The 13,897-nt window shown below is 43.4% G+C and overlaps 1 protein-coding gene across 5 annotated transcripts in view; it reads left to right on the plus strand.

The window, feature by feature from the left end:
• Window positions 1-13,897, plus strand: part of DYNC1I1 (dynein cytoplasmic 1 intermediate chain 1) — a 181,171-nt gene that overhangs the window by 151,612 nt on the left and 15,662 nt on the right. For all 5 annotated transcript variants that reach the window (XM_085227476.1, XM_085227479.1, XM_085227477.1 and 2 more), the window contains 2 exons: window positions 4,297-4,437; window positions 9,974-10,099. In XM_085227476.1, coding sequence (XP_085083602.1) covers window positions 4,297-4,437; window positions 9,974-10,099 — 267 coding nt within the window. The remainder of the gene's footprint in view (window positions 1-4,296; window positions 4,438-9,973; window positions 10,100-13,897) is intronic.

The following is a 13,897-nucleotide window of genomic DNA, read 5'->3' on the forward strand; positions in this document are numbered from 1 at the left end:
GGCTTCTAGTGCTAGCTCTTCTAAAGCAATTTAACAGTTCCTGGGAATACTGAATCTTCTAAAAGGTAGCACAGTCTGAACTAAATCAAGTCCCATAAGTGTCCTGTGAAAACAAGAGCTATTGTATTGACTGAAATTATCATTAACTGTTAGAACTGTTTTCTAACAGTTGGGAGAAACATGGCAGCCCAGAACAGGCAAAATTCCCATCAAGATCAATCAGTCAGAATAAAAATTGTAGCCTCTGACTCTGTGGTGAATCAAATGGGCTTTCAGGAGTAGCAGAGCCTTACACTCAGCTGAGGACTTACTCCCCTGTGACAAGATGTATGCACAAGTAATTCCAGACTCCTAGCAGCTGGGGACCTGGGAAAGGAGACTGCTGAAACAGGAAAGGTCAAGGCCAGGGTACAGTTGTTTCAAGGAGTGTTCACCTTAAAATTCCCAGCACCTTTTAGTTATCACTTACTCTGTCTGCATCTTTTGGGTTGGGCTGGCTAACCGGCAGCACTGGAGGAAAAAGATGAGAAGATGAGCCTGGATTTGGCAGAACAGTAGGGTGTCTCTCTCAGGACAGAAAAGGCTGGACTTAGAACTTTAGGTCTATGAAAAGCATGGAAGAGCTCAGATTCTAACCTGAGTAGAAGTCCACACCCTGTGCCTATCTTGATTCCTTTTGTATCCAGTCAGTTTGGCACCTTAATGCTTACTTTAAATAAGGACAGCAGAGCTTCTCTTCCCAATGTGGAGGCTCCAGGGAGACCTTACTGCAGCCTTTCAGTACTTAAAAGGTTCTTGTAAGAAAGATGGAGAGAAACTTTTTGCAAGGGCACTTAGTGATATGACAAGGGGGAATGGCTTTAGACTAAAAGAAGAGAGGCTTAGAGTGGACATTCAGAGGAAGGTGAGGCACTGCTGCCCGGAAAGCTGTGGCCCATGCCTGGGTGTGCTCAGGGCAGGGTTGGATGGGGCCCTGGGCAACTGAGCTGCTGGGTGGCAGCCCTGTCAGACTGTCAGCAGCAGGGGATTGGAGCTGGGTGGATTTTGAGCTTCCTTTCAACTCAAGCCCTTCTTTGATTCTAATGTGTTACCTATTCTGGAAGAGATGTCTTCTCTTAACACCATTTTGTAGGTATTTGTTTAGTCGTTTTCTTTTTCAGTGAACAAATGCTAGTAATACAAGTTGCCACCCATACAGGCCATAAAGTTTGTTCAGGGGGCAGCCACTCTGCTCAGGAATACTCTGGGACTGCTTCTTCCAAGTGCCTACAAGCCAGAGTTTGCACCTTAAAAACACCACGCCATCTGGTTTGTAAAGTTTCTTTGCCAAACACTCATGAATCTGTCATATTTGCTGCACATGTAGAAAAATCAAATTTGTTTACATTAGCTTGCAGTACTGCACCACATTTGTGGCTGTAGTTAATCAGTGTAGGGCAGAACTAAGGATTTTGCCTAAAAAGGAGAAAATTGAGTGAGAATTAAAATGGGAGACAGCACTCAGTATGGTGTTGCCATAGATCTGTAGCACCGAAGGAACCTTTAGGTGGAGCTGACACCCATAGAAATTGTGCCAATGTGTAAAACGCTGCTTTCATGAAGCGGGCAAAGCTAATTGCTTTTTCCGTGGCTTTTTAAGAAGTCAGATGCTAGTTAAAATCCGTGAATATGTATGCATTCCTTTATTTGGATAATTAGCTACTTTATGTGTGGCGCCTCCTGGATTAAAGAAAATTCTTGTATGCAAATAAGTAATAGAACAAACTGGTCAAATTTACACATGGAAAAAAATATCTCCGTTATATAAATATCTATTATTTATTTAAGCAAGTTTCTCATTTTTGAGACAAATGCTAATTCCAAGACAGCTCCCATGTATTTAAGATGTTCACTCCTAATTGTTCTTTTAAACAATGCCTGTATACAAACACTGAAGATGAACAATAGATTTTGGCTATTTGCTTAAAGAAACGAGATAAAAACACGCTTTAGAAATGGCTTTTTTCACTAAATGCTCAATTCCCATCCTATTGAAATTGATGGCAAATCTGCACTGATTCAGCAGGGGCCACGTTTTAACTCCAAACTCAGTAATGAATAGATTTGATGCAAGTTACTCTGAAGATACTGCTTTAAACAATTTCTTCTGTTCCATGGAGTAACAGAGTGGGTTGATATTTAAGAATGAAAGCTCATGAAGTTTAAATTCCAGTTGTTTTATAATAATAGCCACATGTTAGTTATAGATTATGTAAGTCTGAAGTTTTGGTAATTTAAAACTGCTTTAAAGTGACCTTCACATAGTTCCACATTTCAGCATTTTCTAGAAGTGGTTGGTATCAGTCCTTACTCAAAAATCCTTACATTAAAGGAATCTGCAAGCCTGGGCCCTTCGTTAGCAGGCTTACAGTACAGAAGTTCTGCAAACATTTATATGCATGCTTAATCTTACATCGAGTCTTCACGTTGAAATTGCCCTAACTGCTCTCAGTGGGCAAAATCAGGCAGGATGAAATATTAGTTTTTAAGAAAGGTCACTCTGGTTTTAATTATTGAGGACAGGATGCTAAGCAAGAGGGACCTCCAGCCTGGTCCAATGCAGTTGTTCTTATGTTCTTCTTTATCTACAAGAAGGCATGATATGAGGAATATTTTTTTCCCACTGAAGGCTGGACAGGCTGAGAGGGCACACGCAGTGGCACTGTGAAGGCTGCATGCAGCCCTCCTTCATGCATTACCACTACTTGCTGGTGCCATCCAATGACACTAAATTGCTGTACGTGCAGCACATTTTCCATGTCTAAGAAAAATATCAGCCACCTAGCAACTGGCTGTAGAGGTTCACTCTGAAACTTCCCATGAAATACCTCTGCCCCTTCGAAAGCTTCGTCTTCATATGGCCCTCAGCCCTGCAAATGCTTTGCTACAGGCATGCAAGTAATCCCATTTACACGTGTAAGGGACTGGGTTGGCACTGGTAATGCACTAAGCAGATACACGTGGGGGAATCGGGGCTTGTTTAGGTAACAAAGTATTCCTGTGATTGATTTTTATTCTTTCTTTTCCAAAACCCCAGCTTTGGAAAAGAGGTTCAAGCGTTACGTAAATATGAGGTAATGACCTCAAGCTCTAATTCTCTTTATTGTCACCTAAAACGAAACGTTTGGTACTCTTAGGAAACGCATAAACACCATCAGGCTGGCTACGAAAACGTGGGGCCTGATCCTCTCATCCTTCGAAACGTCTTTCGTTAATTCGTGTGTCAGAAAAAACCGCCCTGTGGAAGGAAGCCAATCCCTGCTCCGAACGGATCGCTGCACTGCGCGGGACCAACACAAACCGGCAGCCGACAGCACAGAGCGAACTGATCTGTTGTTCGCAATTAACAATACGCGAAAGAAAAGCAATATAATAATTAGAGCCAGTCGCTTCACTTTCGGGAAAAAAATACAGCAGTGGGAAAAAATACCGCGCAGTACAGCTGTGCCTCTGTGCTACTTATTGTTTTCTGCGTGCAAGGACGGAGGCGAGTGGCGGAAGGGCCGCGTTGAGCCGGGCGGTGCGCGCCACTCCCGCTGCAGAGCCGCCCCGAGGTGCTGCCCGCCGTGAGCCCGGAGCCGGGGGACCTCAGCGAGGGAAGCCCCGGTGTTTGCATTTGTGTCGCGAACGCCGAGAACACTTGATTTCTTTTATCTCTCGAGTTTTCATTATCATTTAAATTTCATTTTCCATTAATTGATCAGGGATTAGTGAAACCATTAGGCGAGAACGAGACGAGCCAGACGCGATGAATAATTCATGACGGACGATTACATTTTATTCCCGCCGTACTTTCCTACTTCCCTCCGACTCGCGGGCTGCCGGGAGCGGTCGGACCCCGCACGGCGCCCCGGCTCCGGGGTGCGGCCCCACGCCGCCGCCGCTGCCGCTAGGTGGCAGCAGCCGCCCGTGGAGCGCGGAAGGCCGCGGCGCCCGGCGGTCTCCCGATGCTTATCGCCGCGGTCGGCACGGGGTGTTGCTGCTGCCGCTTCCCGCCGCCCTCGTTCGCCCACCCCCCGGGCAGCGCGGCCCGCAGCTGGCGCTTCCCCCCTGACCGGCGGCCCGCGCCGGGCATCTCATTTATCCCAGCGGACAGTGGTTGCCCCATTAAAGCGCGGTCCCGCCCTTCGCGAGGAGCTTTAATCTGGGGAAGTTTTATGACACTTTGTAAATGTGCAAAGTTTTTAATTAGACTCGCCAGACAGCCCGGGGCGGCACTAGCGCCACGAAGTCTTCATGCTTCTCTCTGCTTTACAGCACAACAAGCCGCTCTACTCCTTTGAAGACAATGCCGACTATGTCTACGATGTCATGTGGTCGCCAGTGCATCCCGCGCTCTTCGCCTGCGTGGACGGGATGGGGCGCCTGGATCTGTGGAACCTGAATAACGACACCGAGGTGAGGGCCGGGGGCGGCGGGGCGGGCTCTCACCCGCGCGGGGCGACGGCGCCGCCGAGCAGCCGCGGGCACCCCGGGCCCCGGGGCGACCGGCAGGACCGGGCACGGCAGGGCAAGGCGGGGCCCCCGCTCCCCCCGCCGCGAGGCTGCCCCGCTACCTGCGGGCTGGGGGAGGGCCGGCGGCGGCGGGCGGCGCGCGGCTGGGGAGGGCTCAGCCCCGCGCGTCCCTTCCCCCAGCGCCGCCGGGACCGCGGCCGCGGGGCGCCCCGCCTCGCCCCCAGCGCCCCGCGTAGCGTGGGGGAACGCGGCTGGCCCGCGGCTTCCTGCCCTCACCTGCTTGCTTTTGCAAAGTTTGCGACGTTTGCCGTGAAACCGAAGCGCGCAGACGCAAACGAAAACGCAGGTTTTCTTATTGTCGCTGCTGACTGCAGAGCGGGGGAGAGAATGTCACACCTTCACCTTTCTCTGATGAGAAGGGGTTCGTCACACAGCTGTTAGCAGAGGCAAAACGGCCGGTCTCGTACAGTTCTTTGCAAAGACTGAGACTAGCAAGTCTCGTATTTTCACTAAGTCGTTTCCTAGCCGTGCTGAACACACATCCCCACGTCCTCTTCTTATTTCAGACCAAAAACAAACAAGCAAAATGCTACAGGTGTGTATTGAGAATATTTGGTCTGGATCTCCCTGTTCCCTGAAGACGGTTGTAAAAAGAGCCACGGTGTCACCTGGAGACTTAGATGACCATCAGTTAGTATTCAGAACAAGAGGGGAAATATTTTTCCAGAGCTGGAGTCTTACGTACTTCTAATTCAATGGCACATAAGAATTGAGGGAACTTACTATTCAACAGTTCTTTCATTTCCAGAAGCAAGGAGAAAACTGGGAATCAGCTTGCAGTATTTTATGACACCTAGCCTGTTTTCTATAATACCGTTTTTTTTCCTCTCTTTGTGTGTTTTTAAGATTATTTTGTTCATTAATCCATCTTTCATATAAACATGATATACATTCCCACCAGAGCAAAGAACAGGCAGTTTATGGCTCCCAGTGACTGGCGCTCGCCATAAATAAGCATGGACAGGTAAGAGGAACCAGCGCTGCTCCGTCGAGGGGAGCAGCAAGGCCTTTTGAAGTGCTCGAGCAGGAAGCAGCACAGCCTCCTTAATTAGAGCACATACAGCTGGAGGACATACAGGAGGAGTCTCCTCAGAATTTATTTTGGGAAGGGAGGGACGTATCCTTCAGGTGTTCTCATTAATGCAGGCTTAAACACAGAGCATAAAACCAAGTATTTTAAAAAAAAAAAAAAAAAACACCGAACCTTTCCCCCCAAATGCTCTGCTTGAAATCAACTGATGTTTTGCCATTTAATTCAACGAGACCATAATTTCTTTTTTTTAAAAAAAAAAAAAAAGAAAAAAAAAGCACAGACCGCTTGATCCCATTCCCATCAATAATAAAGTTGTATGTAGAAAACTGCCGGTGTGTTTTCAGCATGTTTACATATAAACACATAGGAACATCAGCAAAGAAATAAAAATTAACTTCAAGCTCTATCCTGCTTCTCTTCTGTTTGCAAGGCTACCCCTGAGTCCACAAACGATTTCCACTGTGAGGCTGAAATCAGCTATCTTGTGAGGATCACACTGAAATTATTTCTCTGGATTCAGGGCTTTGTGTTTTTATGAGAATTGAATTTGTGCCTCTGGAGAAAGAAATGTCATTGGGTTTCCTTACTGCTGAAGCAAATTTAAAAATCTCTTGAAATGATAACAGTGACAGAACGTGAATAGGTGTGAGGTTTTGTTCTGCAGAGCAGTACCAGGCAACTGCAAGCGGTTCCTTAAACATCATGACTGAAAGTGATCACTGCTTGCTTTTATCTCTATCTGGTAGGTCATCATAATTAGTTTATAATATTCAAGGTTTCTCTGATGATGATGCAGTGTCATTGTGCTCTGCTGTCGATGAGATGAACCCTGTCAACACTTTTGTATCAGGAAGCCCTGAAACATCTATTTTTGAGCTTGTTCCTACTTTTAGATGCCAGACCTACAATATCAAAATATTTGTTAAGACGGTAGGAAACGAGAGCTATATTAATGTGTTTTGCTGCTAACCGTCGATAAAAATCTCTTTGTAAGAGTGAGATATGGTTGTTATTAGTGGTACTTCATTTTGTTTAATTTGGGAAATACACCACATTATTATTTAGGTGTTATTTTTTAACAATTAAGGAAATACCTGGATTTAGTTACGATATGTTACCTTCATGTTTTTGATCTGTAATGCAGCTTTACACTATTGTTGCTCCCCAGATTTATTAAGAACTTGTCTCCCACAAACTAAATGCATCTGATCAAAATAAATGTGACTGTGCTGCAAATTTAATCAATCCTGTTGTTCTCAAAATCACAGTCTAGAATAGCTAGGATATTTGTATGCTGCATTTTTAATCTGAGGATAGCAGAAATGATTTTTGTAGCAGCAATGCAAATCATCACGTTCAATTTAATTTGACGAATTAATATAAAAGATTTTAAAAGAAAAAAAAATGCTTTGTATCTTCATTCTTTTGCAAACTGAATAATGCTATTTCAGGGATTGGAATGTGAGGTTTTCAGATAGCTTCAGGATAGTAAATGTTGTTGTCCTACCTATATGTCCATACCATTTCTTTTTTTGATCAAGGCTGGAGAAGGTCCCTAGGCTGCTGCTGAGTCTTGTTTGCCTACAAACTGGTATTAAATTGATCTGTAGAATTGCTTAGTTCTCTGTTGTATTACTTTCAGATGCATTCTTGCATGCCGTACTTCAGCTTTGAAAGTGTGAAGATGGTGTCTATTTCTAGAAGCAGATGGAAGATATATTTACAAGCAGGTTTTGATGTTATATAAGCAATATATATTTTTTAAAGTACATTCTTAGAATGCACGTTCCCCTGACACATCTTTCCTAATCCGTTACCTGTTAAATATCTGACGAAATCACAGAATCTATGAAGTATTTTAAATGTGGCTTTAGAAACACAGTGCCGTCATAAAATAAATTCGTATCTTTAAAATCTAAAATAGGCACGTGCAATTTAACCTATCGCTATTAACCATTTTAAGATACGATGGCTCAACTGTATTTCTCTCTGTCACTGGGGAAGAGGGTTTTTTGTTTAGATTTTTGAAGACTATTTCATGATTGCTTCTGATTTTGTCGGATAGCTCTGTAGAATATTAATAGGACTTCACAGCACCATCAGATTTGACAAAACAAAAAACCAATAACCCATGGGTTGTGTCTTGTGTCTGTGGCACACTGCTTCTTTTTATGTGGAATGCTGGAAGAATGCTGCATTAACAGGAACAGAGCAGTCCTAGAGCCATAGATTTCAGCCCCCTGAAAGATTTTGTTAAAAAAGCAGTGTCCTAAATGCACACTGTAGTTAGTTCACTTGAAAGAAATATCTTTGATCTGCAGTTTTCTGAGAAACACAGCCGGCTGGTAGATTTGCGCTCTCAAAACGTGGTGTTTTGTCGTTTTGGAAGATACCCATTTCCAAATGTTACGAAATTAATTTTGGCTGGAATTATCTGAGCTTGTTTGTTATTTTTTGTGGAAATCAGCGATCGCAGAGCAAAACATGCTTGTTTTAAATGTGATTTTGTTCCAGTTCGCACACTGCCAGTGCCCATGGCAGGGCTGCTTGGGCTGGGCCCGGCCGCGCTGCCAAGAGAGCAGGCTGGCAGCGTGCTTTGCATCTGAACACTGTATGTTTTCTCGTTGTTGTCCAGCACTATTTCTACATCATCTTACAAACAAGATCCTTTTTCATTTCTGACACGGGGCTTTGCAGCCTTTTATGGGGCAGGCGGCTGAGCTGAGAGGCACTGTGAGGTTCTGCAGGCCTTGGTCAGCTGGGTGAGGAGGAGGAGGAGCAGGGTCTCAGGGTGTAAAGGCACAAAACAAGCAGCATGCCAGTGTCCTGCTGCTGCTGCTGCTGCTGCTGCAGCTGCAGCTGCTGCAGCTGCTGCTGCTGCTGCAGGGACCGTGTGGACCCAGCAGAGCCTAAGGGAACCCGCAGAGGCTCAGCTCCCGGCCTTGCCTCAGCTTAAGTCACACTGAAGGTGTTGGAGCTGCAGGAGGGAGATTGGCAAGGAAGCCCAGCAGTGTTTGTTTTAAAATCATTTTTCATGTGGATCACTGGACTGTCTCACAACTGCAGTACAAAACTATAGCCAGGAACTGAGATGAAGTCAAGAAATCTAATTTTATCTTTTGTTAACATTGTTGGTTTCTCAATTTTCATGCATGTTTTAATGCCACCCTCAGTCTGCTCATTTCCCTCTTAGGCAGCCACCTGCCCACGATAAAGACCCTTTTGGTCCCTTCTGCCTCCTGTCCAGCTGCCTCTGCTTGCTTGGACTGTTCTTCAGCTCCACTTGCAGATCCTACGGCATGCCCTTGTCCCTGTCCCCACAGATTGATCACTCTTGCAGCTGCTGTCCTGCCCCATTTGCTCTGACCTAAAAAGCCAGAAAGCCTTGCTCAGAGGCTGCTATGGTAAGCTGCAGGCTCCTTGCTCAGGCAGGTTGTCTTAAAAGAGCTGAATGGAGCATTAGAAGGCTTGCAGGTCATTGTCATTCATCTTTTGAGGTGACCTAAATCAATGGAATGATCTACCTAAGTAGGACTAACACCCACACAGTTCCTTCCTCCTGCAGCTCCTTTTGATGCCCTCATTCCAGAGTAGATTACAAATACTTCTCCTAAGATCATGCTCATTGCTTTATTCATCCCACGTTAACCAGAATCCTTATGTATACTTGCAGATCACCTGTTCAGTTTGTTGGTTGACTTGGGAAGGGAGGGAGTTTGGAAATTAAGCAGCATCCTTCCAGGTGTATTTAAACCAGAAGGCGGCTCCTGGGAATATAGGGATGTAAAAGAGGATTGTGGGAATATGTCGTAGGAGTTCCTAAATGTCAGCTCAGCTGTTCTTAGCCTCTGTTGTGTCCTCACCCTGCAGTGATTAGTTCAGGATTCTTAACTAGTTCCTGAGCTGCGGCCTCAGCACCTATCTATCTGCATGGACTCAAAGGGTGCGTCAGCATGAGAGCCAGGATTTGTCTGTGGCAGGCAGAGTATTTGGGCCGTGCTGAATCAGAGTGGAACTGAAGCCAAGTCCTGCCCTCTGTTGATTCTTTTGATTCTTGATCATAAGTTGGTGAATTTAGAGAAAGAAAGAGAAAGAAGTAGATGCGGTTTTGCATGTCTCCTAAGTTAAGGGGGAAAAAATTGTTTCATTTACTTCCCTTTACAGTGGAAAAGTCTTCCCTACTCATTCCAAGCAATTCCTTACTTTTTTTTTTTTTTTTTTTTTTTGGCACATATGATTGAAGAAACAATGAACTCTTTTTTTTTTTTTCCCTCCCCTTGACAAAGGACTTGTGACTCAGCCAGCTAAATGAGATGTTAAAAACTGACCCCTGGGTTTGCAGGCAGAGTGATTTTATTGTCCTTTCTGTTCCTATTGTTTCAACAGGTTCCCACCGCCAGTGTGACAATAGAAGGAGCTTCTGCCCTCAACCGTGTCCGCTGGGCCCAGGCTGGGAAGGAGGTAGCAGTTGGTGATTCAGAAGGCCGCATATGGATCTATGATGTTGGAGAGGTATTAATTTTATTGTTTATAATGCTCAGCTTCTGCAGGGTACCACATCCAAGTCTGAGAAAAAATCTTGCATTGTTAGGGGCATAGGTTGTCTCCAAAGAATATGCCACCGAACTTTCAGTGGAATCCCCTTAGTTCTGGACTGCCAACAGTGTGTTAGTTGTAAAACAGCCTTACTACCTTCACTAGTATCAACTAGTTAAACTATCAAGAAACTATCAAGAGGGAAGTCCTTTTTTTTTGTTTGTTTTTTTAAATCTTCAGTATTTTTAATGTATATATTTTTAAACGTACAGTTAGAAAAAGAAATGAACGTGAAGAGGAAAATACAGGTGCAGAAGGAATCTCTGTTGTTCTGAAGTTAGCTCTGTAGGATTTACCTTTTATTTTCCAGCATCTCTTATCTCATGATTGACTTATTGTTGGAGGCTTTTCTCAGTGTGCCATGCACAGATTTAGTATGTTGTTTGAGTACTGAATAATGCTGGATATGTCTGAATATGTGCAAAGATACTAATAGGAGAAAATGAGAGGTGTCATTGTGGAGGACGATAGCTGCATGTGTGTTGATGACTATGTAGGTGCTGAAAAATAGTAAGATGTGTATTCTGTGTCTAAGGCTGCTCTCAGGTCACCCTACTACATATTATAAAAGCCATCTAAACTGCAGAATGTTTGGCACTGATGGAATCTACCTCTGTTTTGATGAATAAGGTATAAAGCGTTCTGTCAGCATTACAATTCCTTGGAACAGTTAAGGGTGAATCTCTGAGCAATCGGCTTTTATGTAGAGAATTTGTTTTCCGTCATTATCTGTGATAGGATACTGAGATAGCCATCTCTACACAGTAGGGAAACATTATGGAATACATACAGAATTATCTGTAACTCTCATAAAGTGATTTTATGGCCCATAGCAAAATTGCTTGTGCATGACTCATGTTTTTGGATTGCATTCGCTTGTGAGGGAGTTGCCTTTCCTCACAAATGTTTGCTGAAACTTATTGCTGTATTAGCATAATTTTTAAATTGTCTATGGTTACTGCATTCAGACTTCCACTACAACACTGGCAGGTCAGACTGTTTTTATTTATTTTTCACTATGCGTGACTGTTCTGAAAAGGTATTTTTTTCTGTCTTTCAAGTGCTACAACAGGCTATGGAAATGTCTCTGATGACAGCACAATCTGATCTTGTCTGAGAGTCTAGACGGGCTGCAGAAATATCTTTTTTTTGCATATCATACAGCAAACCATTCGTAGAGTTGTTTATCGCCTCAAGCTCACCCAGGAGAAAATAGATTTACTGTTACTGTGCAGAAGAAGTAATATTTAAGTTTTTGGCCTTTTCCTCTGTATAATCAGAATTCAGCTTGCAAAATGAGTCACAGTGACCAAGCTCAGATCAAAAAGAAAGACAGCTTTCTATTACTTGAAAAGGAAAAAGAAAATAGCATGAGTCTAGATCAGTGTTAGAGTAACGTGTTCTGCTTTATGGATCTTGCATGCTCTGCCAGTGTGGAGCTCCAGGGTCTCCATCTCAGCCCCATATATACTCACACAAATGCATGGATGTCCATCCACCCAGCAGGTCATGGGCCAGTGTCACTCCTCCTTTTTTGTAATGAAGTATTCATTAATTTGTTGCGTATTTCATTTTGGCAGTATCGGTGTGCAATAATTCCTGCTTCAGATGCCACCAGGGCTGTTGTGTTGTTAGTGACTTTTTCTGGTTTTAAAGAAAAAGGGTACTCAGCTGTTCTCCCACATAACTCTTGTTGCTATAAAGCCTTAACTAAGTTGAAGAAATATTTTGCAGTTTCAGAGTGCGGAACTGAGGACTCTTACATTGAATAGAAACCTTTTCACTTATTTAACCCTCTGTGTGAGTTCATAAAGAGCTCTGATGAGTTATTTCATGGTTAGCTGTCATCAGCAAGAAGCACAGTGAATTCATAACATGTCTTGTACTTTTGGCAATGTCTGACAGAAATATGACAGCCATATAAGCTCCATTTTTACTTCATTGTGCAGGCACCGGCAAGCTTCTTCACTCAGGTGTCATCCTCCTTTGCCTTCCTTTCTGTACAAGCTTGATTCAGATACAACTGTGCTGGTCCAATAGTTAAGAAGGGGCAGTCATACTCCCTCCGTCAGCCAGTCATCCTTAGCATGTCCTGTGCTGGTAGTAGTAATATTTGTGAGTCCATATAGTTATGAGGGAGCTAAATCAGCAGAGAAGAGTGGATTTGTGTTGTTCTGTTGATGTGTTTTATTCTGTGTACTGTCTAATATGAGAGCACATAAAGCATCAGTGACGGTGCAAGGGAAGTGATGCAAGCATTGGCTGGGACCTGGACTGTCCAGCACCTGGCAGTGCCGAGATCTCATAGTTGGCTTGGTTAAGTCATATAGCCTGATGCTCAGCTGGGGCAGCTGACCTTTCAGCTCTAGTGTTTGACCTATGTCCTCCAGCACTGACTTTTGTAAAGACCTCATCTGTGAAATAACTCATCCCTTCCTGGCTGATAACTCCGTGGCATCCAGTTATTTGAAGGTGTGTTTTGATTTAGGAAGGTGAGTGTGGTTACTTGCATTAGATAGTCAGCAGGTCACTTTACAAAAGACCTCAAATACTCTCACCATTAATGCTCCGCATTTTTAAAACTCTTCTCATGGCCGATCCAAATACCACATCAGATGAACTGTCAGTTCATAAAACTTTGGCTCTATCAAAAAGACCTGGATAGATAAGTTACAGTGTTTTATTACAATACAATCTCTTTGAATTTCACATTACTATATAAGCAGATTTTCTTACCTGTTTGAGCAGAGTAAGAAAGATATTTTAATCCAAATAGAAAACATCAGGCTATCGTATCATTAAGGAACAAATTTAAATGATAGGAATTTTTACTTTGGTAAAGTCAAGACCTAGAGAACAGTGAAGATTGCCACTATTAACCCGTGCAGAGTAAAACAAACCTCATATGGCCTAAAGTGAAAATGTAAGACTCAAAGCCTAACTTTGCATAGTTTCTGGAGGCAAGGACTTTGAGATGAGGGCTGTTTTGCTTTGATTGTGTAGGATTTGTCCCCTTTTTAACATGTTACGTGGTTAGAGTCTTCATGACACAAGAAATGGCAGACATGAGGACCGTGGCAGAGTCCATGATCAGGGAGTTAGAAATAATGGTGACATTTTCAGTTAGGCTATATATGTTATCTCCTTAGAGTATGTACTTTTAGTTGTTTGATTTCGGCATCGTGTCTGAAAATAACTGAACACATTTATTTTCACAGTGAGGGGTCTATTTTCTCCTCAATGCGTGCGCTTTATGCCCATTAGCATTAATGGGAGTTATACACACACTTCCAGGGGAGAAGAGACTTAAATAGTCCATATAGATGTGCTCTTGTGGATCAGTAACCACTGATTTAAACACACTGAATTATAAAATAAAAACCAAGACGAACAACAAAAAAAAATATAATTCTTTCATTGTGATGTGATCTTAAGCCTAAAAAACAAGAGAGTGTAACCAGTTCCTGTTAATGCACTTTACTCTCTGACAGATCTAAATATACAAACCTTTGCTGTTCTAGAAGCTGAGATGCTATTATGGAGCTAGTATGTAAAATGTATTTTGGCTTATTTGGTCTTCTGGCTTATTTTCTGGGCAGCAAGTTTTCTGTATGGTAAAAGTTGATTTTAACAGAACATGGGCCACTGACTGTAGATTTATTCACGTGTCTGGATGATTGATAGTTAGAGCTAACTACTGTCTCTTTTGTACAT

The sequence above is a fragment of the Meleagris gallopavo genome, chromosome 6 (assembly GCF_905368555.1).
Source record: "Meleagris gallopavo chromosome 6, MGAL_WU_HG_1.1, whole genome shotgun sequence".
Taxonomy (NCBI): Eukaryota; Metazoa; Chordata; class Aves; order Galliformes; family Phasianidae; genus Meleagris; species Meleagris gallopavo.